This window comes from Gekko japonicus, unplaced genomic scaffold (assembly GCF_001447785.1).
Source record: "Gekko japonicus isolate JY-2015 unplaced genomic scaffold, Gekko_japonicus_V1.1 scaffold1827, whole genome shotgun sequence".
In the NCBI taxonomy this organism is placed as follows: Eukaryota; Metazoa; Chordata; class Lepidosauria; order Squamata; family Gekkonidae; genus Gekko; species Gekko japonicus.
Genome location: NW_015169834.1, coordinates 117407 through 139018, shown reverse-complemented (window position 1 = coordinate 139018; position 21612 = coordinate 117407). Strand labels below are relative to the sequence as shown.

At 44.8% G+C, this 21612-nt stretch overlaps 1 protein-coding gene across 3 annotated transcripts in view; it reads left to right on the top strand.

Moving 5' to 3' along the window:
- The window catches only part of GTF2H1 (general transcription factor IIH subunit 1), a 46052-nt gene that overhangs the window by 23575 nt on the left and 865 nt on the right, over positions 1-21612 (top strand). For all 3 annotated transcript variants that reach the window (XM_015417296.1, XM_015417295.1, XM_015417294.1), the window contains exons 8-14: positions 2217-2350; positions 7109-7196; positions 7516-7604; positions 8988-9105; positions 11020-11110; positions 17047-17162; positions 19888-19980. In XM_015417296.1, coding sequence (XP_015272782.1) covers positions 2217-2350; positions 7109-7196; positions 7516-7604; positions 8988-9105; positions 11020-11110; positions 17047-17162; positions 19888-19980 — 729 coding nt within the window. The remainder of the gene's footprint in view (positions 1-2216; positions 2351-7108; positions 7197-7515; positions 7605-8987; positions 9106-11019; positions 11111-17046; positions 17163-19887; positions 19981-21612) is intronic.

The following is a 21612-nucleotide window of genomic DNA, read 5'->3' as shown; positions in this document are numbered from 1 at the left end:
CTCTGGGGCAAGTGATGCTCTGTCTTCTTGGTGCTTGGGGGGTCAACAGTGGGAGGGCTCCTAATGTCCTGGTCCTACTGGTGGACCTCCTGATGGCACCTGGTATTTCTGGCCACTGTGTGACACAGGGTGTTGGACTGGATGGGCCTTTGGACTGATCCAACATTGGCGTCTCTTATGTTCTTATGTATCTCTTCTTGATGGTCTTGGATGTGAGGGGGTAGAGGAGGGATGTCAGTGAATGGATACGCCACCCAAATGGAGAAAAGTGACATCCAGTGAGCTGTAATCAATGACCTTCATCACCTTCCCAGTGCAGAATGCCTTGGCATTTCAGACGGGATCATGCCACAAACAGCTCGAGCTCTAATGCACCCTAGCAATGGAACACTGGGGGTGTGTATCACTCTTTGGGTGAAGAAGTACTTGTATCCGTTCTAACACAGATGACACAAAGTGCCACCTGATCACTGCCGCCTAATCACTCATCAGCTAAGAAGCCTTGGTTTACCCAAGTCCTTACGTTCCAGACCTCCTGTTTCTACGTCATGGCAGGATCCTACAGCCAAACACTCTAAATCTGGTAGCTTAGAGGATTCATCCACAACATTGGCTTCGAGTGCCTGAGGTGCGTCTGAATGTGAGAAAGTCATCCACCAGAAGGTCCCACAAGTAGAAGTGTTTTGCCTTGTTTGCCTTTACATGAGGTTAGGAACCCTATATAGCCCAGTGGTGGCATTCTAGCGTACCTGTCCAGTCTTCTTTCTCTAAGTTTGGGACATTCTCAAAGACCATCTGGCTGCCATCTCTGTCTTGCAGCTTTTCATTCAAGGTTGACCACTCTTCACCCAACCAGAAACTCTTCAAGGACCTGGTAAGGCGTTATCCTCCAGTAAATACCACCAACACCCTCTTGGGACCTTTAGCTTTTCCTTACCCATCTTATGGGGAAAGTTTGAGCCCCTAACCACGTTCATCCTCAGACTGCTTTCATGCAAGGTGGTATGTTTGGTGACCATCTGCTCAACATGAAGGGTCGGTGAACTCTGGGATCTGCACTGAGCCTTTCCTTGTCTCTACATCTATAGGAAGAAAGTCATCTTGTGCCAGATGTCACTTTCTTGCCAGATGTGGTCTTAGGTGTTCATCTGAATGAGGACGGATCTTCCCCACTTACTTTCAAGTCCAACCAGAGGGCTCTGCATTCAAAGAAAGGACAAAGAGAGTCTTCCCAGCATCTTGGCCACTGAATCAAAGCCACCATTAAGCTTCCCTACCAGTTGACCCACAAACCTCTTCCTACAAAATCTCGGACCACATTCCACCAAAGCTGTTAACACATCCTCTGTCTACAGCAATGGGATTATTCTTTCTGGGCCCTGCAGAACAATCACCTGGTCCAGCCCCAATGTCAAAACCTAAGTAGACACATCCTTTGATAGGGCAGTGCTCAACATCTTCAGTTAGATGCACCTGTAGCTGCATCCAGGTATGCTAGCTTGCTAGGGTATACCTGTCAGTGGGGTTTATGAAGACCCAAAAAAGTTTAAACCGATGGCTTACCTGTAACTGCTGTTGTTTGAAAGATTATCTGCATATTCATGTGACCTTCCTTTAACTTGCTGTAGTGTACTGGTTTTTGGAAGGAACTGAGTGGGAAGGTGTGATTCCTCCTTAGGCATTCACAGTTGTAAGTAACTGCATCTCTTGTGGGAGAAGACTGTTTCATGCCTAAAAGCTAGCTCTGGGAGTTTTAAAATTGTTGCTCTGCCCAGGGACAAAGTCCATCAGTGTAACTGTACAGATGATCTCTTGAAGAAGAAGAATTACAGGTTGGCAACCTATTCTTTCCCATTCATTTACTGGAAGTTGGGGATAGCTAGCTGTCTTTCCCCAAAACATGTTTCTTATCTCCAAAAGGCAAGGCCTGGAAAATCATGCTTTTGGTACTAGGTGTGTGTTTTCTTGGCTTTTAAACATGGCTTTCTTTTTTGCTCTGTTAAGGGATAATTGGATGTTGGTAACTAGAAACCTTTCAGTAGTCATCTTGTATATCACTTCATCAAACTGTGGTGCAGGGAACTTAGTAAAAGCTACACTTTGGGGTCATAGTCCCCACTCTAGATCACCTAGATAAAAGGGCAGTAGTTTTGATTTCAGCTTTTCCCGTCACGTGGGGTCTCAGTCATACACGTCATAATGGCTTTTTCTTGTAGGGTTATGGCGTTTCCTTAGGACCCTCCACATCCAACTCCGTCAATAAATCAATAAGGGAGAGTAGCAACGCTGCCATTATAAAACGGTTTAACCATCACAGTGCCATGGTCCTCGCAGCTGGACTCCGGAAACAGTGAGTATCAGCAAAGAGCCTTATCGTGAATTTTAAAAATTACATGAGAACCAAAGAACTAGAAGCACTGGTTCCTTGTAAGTGTATTCCAAGGATGTTTGACATGGAAAAGGCAGACCACCCTCTCAAGATGTTTGTAACTTTGATGATTTAATTTGGGGTGCATGAAGAACTTGGCCCCCCAAACGCAAGTGCGTTGCAAAGCACGTGTTAAGTGCCATCACGTCCTTTCTGACTTACAATAACTCTGTGAATCCAAAGCATCCTGTCATTAACAGCCTTGCTCAGGTCTTGCAAACTAAAGGCTGTGGCTTCCTTGATTGAGTTAATCCATTTATTGGTTGAGTTAATCCAAACTAAAGGCTTCCTTGATTGAGTTAATCCATTTCATATTAGGTCTTCCTCTTCTCCTAGCATTATTGTCTTTTCCATGGAGCCTGGTCTTCTCATAATTTGACCAAACTATGATAGCCTCAGCTCGGTCATTTTAGCTTCTAGGGAGAGTTCAAGGTTGACTTGATCTAGAACCCTCTTATTTCTCTTCTCGGTTGTCCTCGGTATCTGTAAAACTCCTCCGGCACCACGTTCCAACTGAATCAGCTTGCTTCCTGTCGGCTTTCTTCACAGTCTGACTTACACATTCATGCACAGTAATGGTGAATACTATGGTGTGAATTACCTTGATCTTGGTCGCCAGTGACTCATCCTTACACTTCAGAATTTTCCCTAGCTCCTTCCTGGCTGCCCTTTCAGTCTCAATCTTCTCATTTCTTGGGCTCAGTCTTTCTTTTCTGGTTGATGATGGAGTGATGGAATAGAAAACCTTGAATCATTTCAGTTTCTTCATCGTGAACCTTAAAGGTAAAGGTTCCCTTGGTCATTTTACACATCACACGGCACTTGATCTGCTGCTAGGTAAAGGTTCCCTTGCTCGAAAGCCAGTCGAGTCCGACTCTAGGGTTGCGGTGCTCATCTCCATTTCAAAGCCGAAGAGCCAGCGCTGTCCGAAGACGTTTCCGTGGTCATGTGGCCGGCATGACTAAACACCAAGGCGCACGGAACACTGTTACCTTCCCACCGAAGTGGTACCTATTTATCTACTTGCAATTTCTTGCTTTCTAACTGCTAGGTTGGCAGGAGCTGGAACTAGAGACGGGAGCTCACTCCGTCATGCGGCAACCCGGGTCTCGAACTGCTGAACTACTGACCTTCCACAGCCTGCAGTTCAGCGTCTTAACCACTTGAGCCACCGCAGCTCCTTAAAGTGAACCTTAAAGTTGTGTAATTCCTCAAGAGTCATTACTTTTTGTCTTTTTGAAATTCATTTGTAATCCTGCTTTGGTACTTTCTGCTTTACCCTGCATCAGCAGTATTTATTTATTTATTTATTGAATTTACACCCCACCCTCGAAGCCAAGTCCGGCTCAGTTTCAAGTCTTCACTGTTTTCTGCCAGTAATGTCGTGTTCACCTCCAGTCTCCTGTGCAGCCCCCCACCGGGACTGCACTTGCGCAGACCAGCCACCGGACGCTCTCTTACAGCTATTCTGGTATCTTTTTAGCACTCCAAGGGGAGCTGCTCCCCTGCATGGCTTGTTAGAGGCCCGACTTCCCACCTAACGGTCGCATGCTCTCCTAATAAACCCTAACATAGAGTTTGCCTTTTTCACGGCTGTAGCACACTGGGTTGACATTGACACTTTCATTATTGTTGACACTACGACCCCAAGAGCTTTTCCCCTCAGTTTCAGCAATTTCAGACCCCATTAGCCTATACTTGAAGTTGGGGTTTGTTTGTCCCAATGTTTATCACCTTCCTCAGACCCCACTCTGGTTTCAACCCATAGTTCTTCTGGTTCACATTCATTTAGACTTAGTAATACAAATCTGTTCTTTACAAGGTCTTTGAACTCTTCAGGAATGCTGTTTAGATTGTATTTTTGGCAGTATGGATTTTTTTGGGTATTTTTTTTTCAGCTTTATTCTAACTTTTGATATTAACAGTTCATGGTCAGGACCACGGTCAGCTCCTGATCTTGTTTTAGTGTAGAGAATAGAGCTTCTCCCATCTTCTACTTCCCATTATGTGATCTATTTGATCTCTTTATCGGCCATCTGGTGATACCCCTTGTATACTGTTGTCGGTTCATTTGCCTGAAACACCTGTTCACAATGAACAAATTGTTGTCCTTACAGATTTCTGTGAGTCACTCTTCTGCTTCATTTCATGTTCCTAGCCCAAATCTTTTGACATTAATTGCTTCTACTTTGTTTTCTACTTCTGTGTTCCAGTCACCTATGATTATCAGTGCATCTCATTTCAGTGTGTGACCAGCTTCTTCCTGGATACCTGCAATATCCTGGACTCCTCGGTATCTGTAGCTGGGGTGTAACCTTGAATGTTGATAGGCTTTCCATGAAGTCTGGTTGATATTATTTGGTCAGACTTTGCATTATAGCCCTTATTGCTTGTGCTACACCTTACCTCACTGTTAGAGAAGAAGAAGAAGAAGAGATTGGATTTATACCCCGCCCTTCACTACCCAAAGGTGTCTCAGAGCGGCTTACAAACTCCTTTCCCCTCCCCTCCCCACAACAGACACCCTGTGAGGTAGGTGGGGCTGAGAGAGCTCTTGACAGAAACTGCTCTTTTTCAAGAACAGCTCTTATCAGAACTATGGATCATCCAGCCAGGTGCAAGTGGAGGAGCGGGGAATCAAACCCAGTTCTCCCAAATTAGAGTCCGCGCACTTAACCACGACACCAGACTTTGTTTCTTCTGTTTGTCATTTCATGAATAAAACGCTTTGTGATTTTCTGACTGAAAATGTCTTAATCCAGTCCACTTTAGTTTGCTCACTCCCGGGATGGCAATGTATAAGTGTTCCATTTCTTGTTTTACAATTTTGAGCTTACCTTGATTCATACTTCTCACATTCCACGTTTTGTTATAAGTGTTTATTTTATTTATTTATTTTAATTTCTAGGGGGGGGGCGCCCCGCCCCCCCTGCACAGCAGGCTCAGTGTTGAACAGCTTTGGACTATCCTTTTGCATCCAATCACAACAACTGAAAATCCTTTCAGCTTTAGTCCAGTTGCTTCATTGTAAGTTGCAGGAAGGTTGAAAAGCAACTTTTAATCAGATGTCCTGTTGTGGCCATGCCAATTCAAAAGCTTGCCAGTGCATTTACACAAGCCTTTTAGTGTTTCATACATGCATGCCCTCCTGCCAACCTAGCAGTTCGAAAGCAAGAAATTGCAAGTAGATAAATAGGTACCACTTCGGTGGGAAGGGAACAGCGTTCCGTGCGCCTTGGCGTTTAGTCATGCCGGCCCCATGTCCACGGAAACATCTTCGGCAGCGCTGGCTCTTCGGCTTTGAAACGGGGATGAGCACCGCAACCCTAGAGTCGGACTCAACTGGCTTTCAAGCAAGGGGACCCTTTACCTTTTTAACATGCATGCCAATACCAAAAGGGTACTTGAAAAATGCTCTACGTGGCATGCCTGAATTCTAAGTGAATTAAACCACATGGCTCCATGATGAGCAGGGCAAATGCCAGCTTAAAAGGAACCAGAAGAAATTCTAAACCGTGAGATACGTGAAACAATATATTGGGTCCAGCAGTCGTCAGAGGAAGATGCTGAAAAATGCAGACTTTTCTCTTGATCCCCTGCCACCCGTGGTCCTCTGCAATCCTGGGGGATGCACTGATAGGAGAAGGAGGGGAGAGCAATTTTGCATCCTCCCCCAGTGCAGCACTCCACACTCTCCCCTGCATTGCTGTTGATTCACATGATTCACTGGCATCAGAAAGGACTGGTGAGCAAGGAGGAATGTAGGGACAATTGCATTATCATTGCACTCATGGGTCACTTGATATAGGTCAGTAGCTCAAGGCAGACATGACGTGATCAAGGTTCCCCCCCCCCCGCACTGCCTTCTCTCCCCTTGCGAGCTGGCTTCTTTCTCCACTTCCTGGGGGTTTTTCTTCTGCTTACAGCATGCTTTGATCTCAAAACTGGCAAACTGCGCTTAGCACCCCATTCCCTCCAAACAATAGCTTGGAATGATCATTTGATCCAGTTACGGAAGCAGAAACCAAGAAGAAGAGAAAGGAGCCCGTGTATTGGAGTAGGGAGTGCATGAAGCTACAAAGCCACTTCCAATCAAACCTATGGTTTGGTGTTGCATTTAAATTGAGCTACCGTTGAAATGATAAGGAAGGCTTGCAGATCTTAGCCGCTGTTACCAACAGGAAAATTTTGCTGGTAGTTTAGCACACCTATCCATTGGCATTGCCCAGTAAGCATACTGGTGCTGATAATTTAAGTGAAGAGGAGAAATGTAAAATTGAGAATATAAAGATTTATGTGGACAGATTCCAATTTATATCCTTTCTAGGACTCTTTCCTTCAAAGAGGTCAGAGCCCTTAAAAGTTTATAGGATCCTGCTTTTGTGTGGAGATGATTAGAATAAAAAATGCCATGCACAGTGTTCTGCTCAGGCATAGCGTCTTTCGTCTCTTTGTCCATTGGCGACTTGTAGCCTTCCAGAAGAGTAGTCAAGGATTGCTTCTGGAAGGACATATTCTCCAATACTCTTCCCCTTTCTGTCTTGGGTGCATGCTTTACAGTTGTACAGAAGAGGTCGGACTGGATCCAAGACAGTGTTTATCACAGAACTCAAGGGGTGTGTGTGGATGTATTAAATAGCTTGAGAGATACTAATATATGGCACGATTCATGGTTTTCAGAGAAGCACAAAATGATCACTGTAGCGAGACCAGTAGCATGGATGGAAACTCCAGGGATTCAGATGTCTTTCAGCCACCAATAAAAAAGGTAAGGCCAAAGGCTGCCTTTGCAAATTCTAAAGGAGCAAAAGTAAATATGTTTTAAGAATGACCGAAGGTACTCCACGCATGTTTTTCAAGGTGAAAAACCATGTTGAGAATGTTAATTATATATGTGTCTACAGATTGAGATGAGATGGTTAGACAGTGTCATAGATGCAACGGACATGAAGTTGAGCAAACTTCAGAGGACGGCGGAAGACCGGAAGGCCTGGCATGATCTGGTCCATAGAGTCGCGAAGAGTCGGACTCGACTGTGCGACTGAGCAACAACAACTACAGAATGTTGACTATATTCTCTCTTGTAGGTAAAGCTGCAAGAGTCCATTGAATATGAGGATTTAGAAAATAACAACAGCATTAAAACTATTGCACTGAACCTAAAGAAATCAGAAAGGTATGTTTTGTGAATAAAATTCAACAGTTCAGGGCACAACAATGCTCTTTAACCGTGTTGTTGTACAGTCGGACATTTCTGTGCCACTAAGCTTTTTGCTTTTGTATGGTATTCTGGTTTTTATAAATCTCAAGGAATTCAGCTCTCAGGTGCTTTGTATTGTAATAGTTACAATGGCTTGAATTGTAGCATCTTTTTTGCTGGCACTGGAGGAAGGAGCAATCTCACCCGAGTTTCCCTCCTCACTGAAGCCGCCGCCTGTCCAATGTTGCTTTTTGTCCTCTCAAATCCCAGATTCCTGTCATAGACCTCACCTTTGCCAGTGAGCCAGGGTGAAACTTCTAGTAGACTGCCTTCGCCATAGTTTTGTTATCGTAAAACTAAGTCAAAACATGTTCTTGAACCTTTGTAAATAGAAACATGGGCAGGGCTGTAAAACTGGACAGTTTCAGCAGTACGTAAGCTGAAGTACATGCTCTTGTGTTATTAGAGCTATTCTTTGCCCAGTTGTGACTCTTTCATTCCAAAATCTTATAGTTTTTGCTTGCTTAAGTAACTTGAGTGGAATGCAGGTGGTTGCAGTCCCCCCCCCCCCCCACTGCCATGGCATTTCCACCCTGTCACTTTTCCTGGTTGTTTTTAGTGTTTTTCTGAATCCAGATAGCCACGTGCCTACTATGTTTCTGTGCACATGCAAGGCCTGTTGTGTCTTTTCGCCCGCAACCCATTGTGTGGTGCGTGTGGTGCTCCAGGGGATTGCGTGGCCTTGAAGAACAGCACTGGGGATGGGAAATGAGGATGCAGACCTGCGTCTGGTGCGCACACAGAAGGTTGTCTACTGCGCTTTGGATCCTTGCCACTTGGTCTATTCATATCACCTCCGCTAAAGTAGAATCAGGACCTGAGTGTGCATATCTATGGCACAGTCATACTATTCAAAACTGAAACATGGCCCGGGTGGAAATGGATGTAACATCTGTAGTCCAAACATCCCTATAACATTGTCATTCTTCTTCTGTTTCTTCTTCTGTTTCTTCTTCTGTTTCTTCTTCTGTTTGTTTTTTCTTCCGTTTCTTCTTCTGTTTCTTCTTCTGTTTCTTCTTCTGTTTCTTCTTCCTCCTCCTCCTCCACAAGTGGGCGTGGTTACAGCATGCAATTTCTGACGCCTCTAACTTTTCATACCTTGCAATAGAGGTGTTTACCTTTGTGCTTACTGGAAGCTAACACACATGTTTTGTGCCTTTAAAGAAGATTAATGAGTTATCATAGTACCAACAAAAAAAGCGGCAATTAAAGCCCCCTCAAAAGCAGCCAAAAATCCTTAAAATTGGAAATTAGATTCTGAAGGTCAGAAACTTAGTTACAAACTTTTGTCTTCAACAGGTATTATCATGGTCCAACACCAATTCAATCACAGCAATATGCAACTAGTCAGGATATTATTAATTCTTTGCATAGTATTAGACAAGAAATGGAAATCTATGTCCCCAATCTAACTCAGGTAAGATTAATGGTTTCGCTTCATTAAAGAAAAAAATACTTTTGCAGGTTTGTATTATTTGAGGATTTGATATGGTATTGATGCTGTTTACTTACATATTTTCATTGTGTAGAATAAACTTTATATTCTCTCTTTTGCATGTGCCGGACTTGTTTGGTGTAGTGGTTAAGTGCGCAGACTCTAATCTGGGAAAACTGGGTTTGATTCCCCACTCCTCCACTTGCACCTGGCTGGATGACCTTGGGCAAGCCATAGTTCTGATAAGAGCTGTTCTTGAAAAAGAGCAGTTTCTGTCAGAGCTCTCTCAGTCCCACCTACCTCGCAGGGTGTCTGTTGTGGGGAGGGGAAGGGAAAGGAGTTTGTAAGCCGCTCTGAGACTCCTTCGGGTTGTGAAGGGCAGGGTATAAATCCAGTCTCCTCTTCTACCTCACAGGGTTGTTGTGAAGATAAAATGAAACAGAATGATGCATGCTGCTTTAGGTCCACAGTGTGGAGAAAGACGTATAAATGTAGTAAATAAATAATAAAGATTATGATGGGCAGACAAAAGGTAGGTTGGTGGGTGAATAGATGGGAAGGAGAGAAGGAAGCAGGGAAAGAATGGAAAGAGGGATACAAGAGAAGATTAGGTGCCCTAAGAAGTCCTTGTGGGTTCCCCACTGTGCAATTGAGCCTGGACTGGCTGCCAGCACTACACAACTTGGCCAGACTCTTCCCAGGGAGGAGCTGCCAGGAGTAATGAAGGAGGAAGAGCTGGAGATAGAGGGCAGACAAAGGTAGGCTGGCTGGTGGGTGGGAAGGAAGTTTTTTTTGAAAGAGGAGAGGCTGTAGGAGCTTTCTAAGTAGGAAAAGAGGAAGCAGTAGGGGAGGGGAAAATGAGATGCCTCCTACAAGTCCCTACAGGTCTCGTGTTGGTAGCCTACTATTCTAGATGCAGTGAGTGAATCTCCACCACGCAGACATTTTATATAGCAGCAGTCTTATCAAAACTATCTGCATAGTTAGGATCCATTCAGTGCATGTGAAGCAGATTATAACTCACAAAAATTTACCCTGCAATAAAATGTTGGTTTTTAAGATGCCACAAGATAAAACCACCAGGCACAGAGTAACACTGCTCCTTGGCTGGAATTATAATCAGATGTAAGCATAGCTTTATGATGAAGTGAATCAACAGTATATTTTCAATACATCACCAAGAGAAATGAATTGTTGAAAGACAGTTTATGTACACAAAATTGTCACAGTTCTTTTTTCATTGGTCTTATTACTGTGCCCATTCTTGTAACTATTTTATCTTGAAACAACCTGCTTCTGGTCCTTATTGAATTTATACTTTGTATTTCTATGATTGTACTATATTTATAATAGCCAATATGTTCCTCACTATTGACCTCTGAGGAAGGCCTATGTAGGCCGAAACGCGTCAGGTCAGATTTATCAGCCCTTGTGTTTTATCATTTGCTATTTATACATAACGTGTGATTGGGCCCTTATATAATTTTAAAATTTGTGATTAATAAATACATGTATTGTTATATATATTTCCTTCATTAAGTTTTTTAATATTGGCCCCCTTTCTTGCATTTGACTAATCTGTGTCAGGTTCTGGATTCTAAGTTTCAGGTTCAGGTTTTTTTTCCCCTTTCCCCTTTTTTTGTCCTTGTTGGTTTTACACTGCTTCAGGAACCATTATGGCTGAAAAATAGTCTATAAATATAGTAAATGAACACATGCCCCCCCTATGGTATATAACATAAGTGTCAATTTAGTGTATCACTGGAGGATAATTTGTACAGTGTAGTAGTAAAAACAGTGTGACGTATAACTATCGTGTGTGTTCTGAGCCCTTACAATTGAGCTTATATCTTCCTAGCTACTGTTTGGTGACAGAAAATTCTTTTGGTTTTCAAGGTTCTCTCAAGTGGTGCTGCTAGTAGTACTATATCAGCTCTGTCACCCGGAGGAGCACTTATGCAGGGTGGAACACAGCAAGCCATAAACCGTAAGTACTCGGTGTTGTGCTCATCTATCTTTTCAAATGTGCAAAATGCTCCATGGGACCATTTAAGTATTGTAGGCTCTCTGTACTGAGTTGAATAGAATCAGGTTGTTTAATTGACCAGTTCATCCCTTGGTATTGTTCTTTTCTGCTGTACACACTGGGGCAATGGGATAGTTGGCTGAGAAACTCTCTCTTCTAAACTTTGGCATATGATGCTGTCTCAGACCTTAACTGTTAATTGAACAAAGTAGGCCTAAGAATTTTTTTCCATTTCAGAAATGTTCTTTTCCCCCCCATCCTTGAAGAAGTTAGTTTATGAATAAAATGGCTTTGTGCCCAGAACTAAATCTTAATATATGCAGAACGAGGAGAACACTAGTTTGCAACAATTATTTCTCTGTGAAAATTAGTTCTAAGCTCAGAGATGCTTACGTCATGCATTCAGAGGAGAAGGGTTAAACGGTAGTAATCTGAGTTTCATGTAACTGAGCCTATATAAGATAGCCACACTCAAAAATACTCCTAAATCTCTCAAATGGGGGTTTATTGGGACCAATGCTCCCTCTAAGCTGTGGAGTCTTGTGAGCAAAAGTTCTACTTTGTGAGCTCCCGGCGTTGAAGTTGTGAGCGAGCGATTTGGCTACTGCATACATTAGTTTGCTCCGGAGCCCTCCTTCCTGAGCCAAGACAAAAAACGTGTGAGCCGGAGGCTAAAAAACCGTGAGCTAGCTCACACTAACTCAGCTTAGAGGGAACACTGAGACTATCTAATTTTTTTGACTTTGTGGTTAAACTTTTAATCTTGAAATAGAAAACATAAGAAAGGTGTATATTTTTCTGTTTCTTATTTCATTGACATGTGCAAGTATATTTTGTATTACTGTGATTCCTTCATGTTTCATCATTTTAAGGGTGATTAGATAAGATGGTTATGGGAGAAATAATATCTCAATACAGCCCTGTGGCTTAGTGGTTAATGTGTTGCTTTGGAAGAGGCAAGGGTACCCTTAATTTCTACATGTCTGTTTCAAAAGGAATGTTCCCCTCATGGGTGGGTAATATTCGGTTACAATGCAGTCCTCCACATTCCTGTGTAGGAATTGGCACAAACCAGGGAAATGCAGCTCATGGCTGAACCATGAACCAAATCAAACTGGGAGGTTAATTCGCAAACCGGTTCGTGGCGCCGCAAACCCTGCGGAATGGGACCGCAGTCCCATTAAACGTTGTTTGCAGAAAGCCCCCAAAACAGCTCCCTTCTGCTCGGCCTTTTTTGCGGCTTTTGCAGGGAGCAGGAAGCGGGAGGTATAAAGGGATCTGGAGTCCCTTTAAACCCCCGTTTTCTGCTTTTTCCACAAACTGCTTTAAAAGTTTGTGGAAGTTTGTTGACAGTAGACTTTGGCTTGTGAACCCCAAACAAGACAGACGAATTTTGCTTTGTGGTTCAGTTCATGCCCAACCCTTTTCCCATGCCACCTGAGATGTTTTGGAAGCACCTACATAGCAAAAATTTCTTTGAATGTTGTATACATCTTATTTAAACAAATTACATGAAGCCATCTAATGCTGAATCAGACCACTGGTCCATCAAGGTCAGTATTGTCTACCCAGACCGGCAGCAGCACTCCAGGATCTCAGGCAGAAGCCTTTCACATCACCTGCCACCTGACCCTTTCTGCTGGAGATGCTGGGGACTGAAGCCCATGCTCTGCCACTGAATCACACCCAAGAAATAACTTATGGTGTTTTTATAATAATAATCATCATCATCATCATCGTCATTCAATTTATTAATCGCTCAATCCTGCAGAGCTTGCTGGCTCTGAGCGATTTACAGTTATTCATTCACGCAGGACTAGCAATGATTTATGGGGGTAAGGGAGGACAACATATATCTTTTAAATCACACACATCCACAGTCGACGAGGGTTTGCTCAGCTGCAGGGTCAGACGTGTTCCGTCAGCATATTCACTTCGGCTCGGCTAGATGACATCAGCTTCTCCAGGTCTTGCAGCGCCACGCTGCCACTGCCTGGCCGGAACGCCCCATTACAGGCTTCTCGGAGTCAAAGAGATTTTTTCTTAGGCTTTCAATCTTGCGAGCTGAGCATTCCGGTCACCGGCTAACACCTCCCCCACTGGGGGGGTTCTTTGGTGTGCCCACCCTCTCTAAGGAGTGGTACCCATTTTATCTACTCGCCAAAGGTTTCGAACCGCTGGGTGGACGGCGAGCTAGGGACAAGGCTGGTAGCTCACACCAACACGGGGCTAGAACTGACAGCCGTACTGTTCAGCTCAGATGTTACTAACCAGAGGATAAATCCTCTGTGCAAGCCGCCTTAGGTAGGTTTCCTGGAGAGGTGGCATAGAAACTTTCTAAATAAAGAGTAACAGATTAGACAATGCTGCTTGTGATGTTTTATTTTCACGAGCAAGAAGATTGTGACATGGAAGAAAAAGGGCTCACCTCCCCCCAGTCATGTCTTCTGTGGTATTCTAGTTAAATGAGAGAGTGTGCAAACATCTGTAGCCTCTGGGAAGATGCTTCATTAGGCAGGCAGAGTATTGGACGCTAGTATCTTTTCCTTGTCAGTTTGGTGTAGTGGTTAGAACATAAGAGAAGCCAATGTTGGATCAGGCCAGGGCCCATCCAGTCCAACACTCTTGTCACACAGTGGCCAAAAATACCAGGTGCCCTCAGGAGGTCCATCAGTGGGGCCAGGACACTAGAAGCCCTCCCACTGTTGCTCCCCCCCCCCCAAGCACCAAGAATACAGAGCATCACCTGCCCCAGCCTGTGAGTTCCTATCTATACCTTGTGGCTAATAGCCACTGATGGACCTCTGCTCCATATGTTTATCCAGTTTCCTCTTGAAGCTGTCCATGCTTGTAGCCACCACCACCTCCTGTGGCAGTGAATTCCATTTGGTTAAGCACGCAGGTTAAGCACCGGGTTTTATTCCCCACTCCTCCACTTGCAGCTGCTGGATGACCTTGGGCGAGCCGTAGTTCTGATAATAGCTGTTCTTGAAAAAGAACAGTTTCTGTCAGAGCTCTCTCAGCCCCACCTGCCTCACAGGGTGTCTGTTGTGGGGAGGGGGAGGGAAAGGAGTTTGTAAGCTGCTCTGAGACTCCCTTAGGTAGTGAAGGGTGGGGTATAAATCCAAACTCCTCTTATTATTATTATTTATTTCTATACCAATTTTTTACCCCCAGGATCTCATGGCCATTCTCAGTTTAAAACCAAAACCCTACAACTCTAACTAATTGTTTGTTTTATCCTGTTGCTTGTTTTATCCTGTTTTTACCTGTTTGATCTTGGCATATGTGCCTCATTTGTTAGCCGCCCTGAGCCCATCCGGGGAGGGCAGGGTATAAATTTCATAATAAATAAATAAATAAAATAAGCAGGAGTCATTTCCTGCAGAAGCGCACCGGAGCGGAGCTCCGGCAGTAAAGAGCCCAGGGGGTGGGCACATGCAACAAGCCCCACCCCCTGCTCCCAGCAGCCCTCAGTCGGAGCAAGAAGCAGCCAGGTAAGTTGCAGAGGCCCCCCAGTCCAAAACAGTCCAGTGGCACCTTTAAGACCAAGTTTTATTCAGGTACAAGCTCTCCCTCCTCTGCGAGGGCAGATCTGCACTCCCCCCCCCTCCAATAGCTAGCAATCCAAAAGAGTCCAGTGGAGCCTGAGCAGTCGGCATTGCCTTCTGACACACTTCCGGTGATGTCAGGGGTGTGTGGCATACACAAATAAGTTATGCTAATGAGTTATGCTAATGAGCTCCTGCACCTCTTTTCCTACGAAATGACCCCTGAAAATAAGAATAAATTGAGTATCCTCTGAAAAAATGTCGTAGCTGTGGGTGGCGTGGCACACCCCAGTACTTCCCTGTCAACGTTTGAGCTTTTCAGGAAGCAGACAGGGGGGCATTGGATGTCATGGCGTCTTCTTGGCTGCCCGCCTTCAGATGGCAGTTGGACTAGCAGCTGCAGCCACCGACCTATCAGGATGACTGTAAAGCCGTGAGGCTTGCAGTCCCATTCCCCCTTCAGGATTTCCTTTGTTTTATCGCCTAACCTCTGTCTCCCTCCTTTCCTTCCTTTCTTTTTATCCTCCTCCTGCAATTCTTTCGCAAAGGGAAGGTGGGGAGGTCTGGGGATAGACTCCACCTCTTGCAGAAGCTATTTTCTGATGGCATTCACTGCCCCGTCTGAAAATTCCCAGGAGTCTGCAGGCTCAAAAAGATTAGGAAGCCCCGCTCTAAAACGACATAGGCATTTCTCTGTCATTAATATTTTTGTTGCATTGTACCAAATGGAGAAATGGGGGGGGGGGGCAAATCAGTGGGATGGATTGCTTAAGCATAGAAGTACATTGAGGTTGCATGCCGCTGTTTTCCTGAAACAGCCTTTTCTGAAATAGAGGCAGCAGCCTGGAAATGTTCTTAGCTTCATTTATATAATCACCAGGAAAGGGGAGCAGGGATCTTCTGCCTTCTTTCTCATACTTCTAAAAGCACAGGATCTTAATTTCCAACCTTGTTAAAGTGGAATTTATTCTTCCATGGATCTGAGTTCGGGGCGTACAAAAAAAAATTGGTACATTTCCAATTGAGGTCTGTTGGACCTGAAAAGTATTGGTACTCCTGAATCCCAATGTCAATGTTGTATTGGGATTTGGGTAAATATTTGGGAAAATCCTGAATTTATTCAGCCCCATTATACCCTATATGGGTATAATGCCTTGAGTCTACTCGCTGAGTCGCACCACCACCGTGGCATGACTCAGGAGTTCAGAAGGCACTTGAACTTTAAATGCCTTCTGAGTTCCCTAACAGTGGGTTGGGTGAGCCCGTCCACTGTTAGGCTTACATGCCTGGAAGCAAATTCATCGATCCCTTTTGCCCTCCTCCACCCCCGGCTTGAAATGGCTTTTAGCCATTTAAACCTAACAGTGGGGGTGGTGAGCCTGTCTGCTGTTGGCTGACACAGCTGGAAGCCAATTCCATCGATCCCTTTCATACACACACACACACCCGCGGAACTTAGAACTCAAAGTTTAAAAGCCTTTAGTTCCCTCGCCGAGTCATGCTGTCGCTGTGGCACGACACCATGAATGAACTGAAGCCATTTAAAGTTTGAATGTCTTTAGTTTGCTTGCTGAGTCATGCTGCCGCTGTGGCGCGACTGGGCAAGTGAACTGAACGCATTTGAACTTCAAATGCCTTCTGAGTTCAGTCGCTGAGTAGCGTCACCCTGGCGGCACAACTCAGCAAGGAAGGCATTTAAAGAGACCACGGTATTTTTCTGGTATTCATTCAGCTTGGCATATATTGAGTGCCAGTGGTCATTTAGTAGAAAAAGAGGAGTAGGAGCTCCTTAGCATACCTTATTAGCATAACTTATTTGCATATGCCACACGCCCTGACATCACCGGAAGTGTGTCAGAAGGCAACACCCACCGCTCAGGCTCCACTGGACTGTTTTGGATTGCTAGGTATTGGGGGGGTGGGGACGTGCAGATCTGCTCTCACAGAGGAGGGAGAGTTTGTACCTGAAGGCAGGCGGGGGGGAGGAAAGCTCTGCAATTTACCTGGCTGCTTCTTGCTCCTTGTGGCCCGACTGAGGGCTGCTGGGAGCAGGGGGCGGGGCTTGTTGCATGTGCCCGCCCCCCTGGACTCCTTACTGCCGGAGCTCCGCTCCCGTGTGCTCCTGCAGGAAATGACCCCTGTTGAGTGCACACCCTCTTCTGAGTCCTATATTGATACTTCAGTTTTGGCCTTGTGCACGCTGATAAGGGACCCTTCTATGTTGCGGGTGTCCTGTACACACACCTTTCTATAACCGCTGCCCAATGTCATCATGCATTTATAAGCCGAGGTAATTCATTACATGTGCTTCTGTGTAAATGTGATTTTTGTGGTTGTTAACTGCAGAGATGGTGCCAAATGATGTTCAGTGTGAACTAAAACACTTGTACGTGGCAGTAGGGGAACTGCTGAGACACTTCTGGTCCTGCTTTCCTGTCAACACGCCATTCCTAGAAGAGAAGGTAAGGAGGATTAATCCTATGCCTTTGGTGATCGTTGCAATGGATGCTTCCGTCATCTGCGGTGAAATGTGCTTGAACATCCTCTTCTGCTCCCGCTCTCCCATCACTACTGCTGCTCTCTTCTCCCCTGCTGGAATCTGCCCGCTTGCCCCTCCCCCTTCATCCTCCTTCTCCTCCACCCTCCACTCTGGCAGTCTTCTCTTGCCTCTTCTTGCCCACCACCGGCTGCCTTCTCTTGCCTCTTCTTGCCCACCACCAGCTGCCTTCTTCCTTTGTCTGGTCCTGCACTGTTTATTGAGGTTTTAATAATCCCCCTAAGATCAAATCAGTCAATCCTAAAAGAAATCAACCCTGACTGTTCCCTGGAAGGCCAGATAATGAAGCTGAAGCTCAAATACTTTGGCCACCCAATGAGAAGGGAGCACTCACTGGAGAACACCCTGATGCTGGGAAAGATTGAAGGTCAAAGGAGATGGGGACGGCAAAGTATGAGATGGTTAGACAGTGTCATAGATGCAACGAACATGAAGTTGAGCAAACCTCAGAGGACAGCGGAAGACAGGAAGGCCTGGCGAGATCTTGTCCATGGGGTTGCGAAGAGTCGGACTCGACTGTGCGACTGAACAACAAAAAACCCTAAAGTGTCCTCCTTTTTGCATTTGTTCAGGATTAGATATATAACAAATGGACGGGGGGGGGGACCTGCAGGAATTTGCTTGGGGGGGTATCTAATCTTCCCTCCCCCACTATTAATGGCAGAACTGTTGCAATTGCCTTGGAATGGCAACTGAGGACGTCCTTTTTTCAGGCTACAAATGCTCCTTTTACCATTTGGGGAGATTGTAGCGTGCACCCCACCCCAGTTGTATTTTGTTTTTTAACCTGTCTTGTCTTCATGGCCCCAATCTCAGGATTTAAGTATCCACAGTTTTGGCCACATTGAGAATTAGATACACTGAAGATGAATAGCTATTTGTAGAGCAGTGGTGAAGAGTCATTTTGCTGTTGGAGTGATTTTCAACTTCAGCTTGGCATAGGTCCTGTAGTTCAGTGATCTTTCAGAATAGGTGAGACTGCCTATACAGATCTTTAAAAACATGTAGTCCTTCTTTAAGAGAATGTATGAGTTACCTACAATTGTAGGTACCTACAATTTTATTAGATAACCTGCTGTAAAATAGCAGTCCCCATTGTAATACTCTGATGCCATGGTGCCTCCTAATGTATTTCCTAGCATCCATTTGCTCCCTGAGTGTTGGGGCTGAAATGCAAAGGATTTTAAATGGATCTTAGTAGGGGGGAAAGGGAGAATTAGATTATTCCAAATCCGCTGTCTGAGCTCATCTTTGTAAGGTGCTCTACAGGAATGTTCCCTTAGTTTGGCTGTAGTCATAGACTTCCTTATATCTCTGAGCTTGGAAGCCTTGCCCTGAGGTGATGCAGAAAGCCATCATTCCCCTTTCTTTGGAGTCATCATGGGTTTCCCCCTCCACCGCCTTGATGCAGGAAGTTTTTCAGAAGAGACCAGGAGGTATCAGCTTTGCATCTTCAGAGGCACCAGTTTGGAAGCAGTTGCTTCTGTCATAGGAAAAACACTTGATTCGGACCCTCCTGCTGTTCTGTGATTCACCCTGCCCCATTGCAGCCATTGTCTGCTACCTTTCCCCAAATTCCAAATATGCCTCAACAAGTTTGTTGACCCCGGCGTAGAATTTTAATACAGAGCATCAACAAGATCTGAACACACTGGGAAAGTGGGCAGATTGTAACGAGATGCAAATTTAACAAGGATGTGCCAAGTTCTACATCTGGGTAACAAATGAGGAACATGCATACTTGATGGTGGATACGCTTCTGGGTAGCAGTGTGTGTGAACAAGATCTTGGGGTACGGGTGGACCATAATTTAAATATGAGCAGCCGGTGTGATGCAGCGACAAAAAAGGCTAATGCGATCTTGGGGTGTATCAGCATCCAAATCACAAGATATCATAGTCCCGCTGTACACGGCATTGGTCAGGCCACACTTGGAGTATAGTGTGCAGTTTAGGAGGCCTCACTTCGAAAATGATGTGGACAGAATGGAGAGGGTGCAGAGGAGAGTGACGAGGATGATTGGGGGCCTGGAGCTCAAACCCTATAAGGAAAGACTGAGGGACTTGGGAATGTTTAGTCTGGAGAAGAGGAGGTTGGGGGGGGCATGATGGCTCTCTTGATGTATTTGAAGGGCTGTCACTCAGAGGAGGGCAGGGAGCTGTTCCTGGGCAGCAGAGGAGAGGACTCGCAGTAGTGGGTTTAAATTAAGGGCGGGAAGGTACTGGCTGGATATTAGGGAAAACGTTTTTTACAGTAAGAGCTGTGCAAAAGTGGGATCAGCTGCCTAGGGAGGTGGTGAGCTCCCCCTCCCTGGCAGTCTTTAAGCAATGGCTGGACATCAGGGATGCTGTAGGCTGATCCTGCATTGGACAGGGGGTTGGACTAGATGGCCTTTATGGCCCAACCCTGTGATTCTGTGATTCTATTGCATTTAATTGGGCACACTTTTAGTTGCATAGTCTTAGAGTTTTTATAATGTTTTTTGTTATTGTGTTGAAAACAGTGAGCTTAATACTCAAGCAAGAAGTGTTAACTGTCACAGAAACGTCAGAAACAACTGATTCCAGATCTCTGCATATTTACAATCGTGTAGTTTTGAAGTTCGATATTTTCTTCTTCTTCTTTTTCAGGTTCTGAAAATGAGGAGTAATTTGGAAAGATTTCAAATTACAAAACTCTGCCCATTCCAAGAAAAAATCCGGAGACAGTATTTAAGCACAAATGTAAGGGGACCAAATGACTTTTAAGATCACGGTGCCTTTACCGTGGATAGAATAGTGCCAGGAGCCATTTACTGTGTGTGAGGTGTACTCCTCAAGGTTTTTTCCTAGCCTAGGAATGTAAAATATAAAAACACAAACATACTGTGGTGTTTATAAAACTAAACTAATCATATAGATTTTTTTCTTTCCAGCAGTGGCAAGTCTAGTGAGCCCCCTTGCTTAAACAAAATAGATACAATTAACAGATGTAAAGCCAAATAGTACTGGAGCAGAGAAGTTATATGGTCTTCTGAAGCACGTTCTTCAACCAACCTCCAAATGTAGCACTTGGACAGGAAAATACATCCATTTGTTCCTCCTAACTCATCACAGAAGAGCATCATAATTGATGTTTAGAGTAGGACCTCTCCATAATGCTAAACCATTACCTTTTTGCTACTTTTCCTCTAAGCTTTGTCACAATCAGAGATGTAAAATGTCGTGAAATCTTGAAGCTACATGAGAAACCCAAGATTCTGTCTTTGTCTTTTGAGGGTGGGGGGAAATTTGAGGGGAAATGGAAATATATGCAGCACTTTCCTGTCAAACTTAAACTTCTTTTGCTGATCTAACAACATAAAATTCATCCTTTATGCCTTACCATATAAAACATATCTTCATTTTCTACAATAAATAGCAAGTATACTTGAGAGAGACACATACTGTTGTGCCGAATACTACCATAGTACATGTGCCTTTCATTTTTGCCATCTGCAGGGTAGGAAATGTACGTTGAAGGTTGGAAACAAATTCCGTGATAAACAAAAGTGTATTATTTGAACATAATCTCTCTCAGAATAACAATTATGTTTGGATATTAAGCTGCTAAGACAAAAGTACAGAAGGGTGAAAAAAACACACAATGAAAACCGCCTTGAGCACACTAGTAAAATAAATGTACTCAGTGACAGGCTCCTCAGTCAGGTCACACCACACGGGGCTTCATAAGAAGATAACCTTTTATTAGTGGTTCCAGTACTAAAGAACACGTGTACAGACTGTGTCAGGAATAGCCTTCAGTATCAGGGCCTCTGACTTATAGTGAAATCAAACATTCCCCCCCATAAGCTTAAGCCAATGGATATAGTTCACGCACGCGCGGCAAAGCAAGCGAGCATAGCAAAAAAGCCGTTAACTTTCCCAGCCGTAGAAGTGGTTGCTAGAACATCTGCAAGGTCAAGCGTAAGATGGCACACAATAGCTGGGCAAGAAAGAGCTGAGAAACGAGAAGGAGGATACCCCTCCACATTCCAGATCTATGGCAGGGCTACCTGACACTCAGCAACAAAGCTGAAAATGATATTCATCACAGTTACTCTAACGGTGCACTAATATGTGGCGGGGAAGAAGGGGGGACTGGAAGCAGCCTGTGTTACTGAGTGGTGGGAGGTGTACGCCCTTCATGTTTTGTCACTCTGGCTTGACTGGGCCGGTGGAGAGGGACAGAGGCAATCCCAAAGGCTACGGTTGCTGTGACAATGAAGCTCCCAGCTTAGGGTTGGGGGGGGGGGGCTGTGAAGACAGAGACCGGGGGGGGGGGGGGTTCCACTGGCTGGTTGGCTGGGTCACCTCTTTGGGGGGGGGCATTTGTTT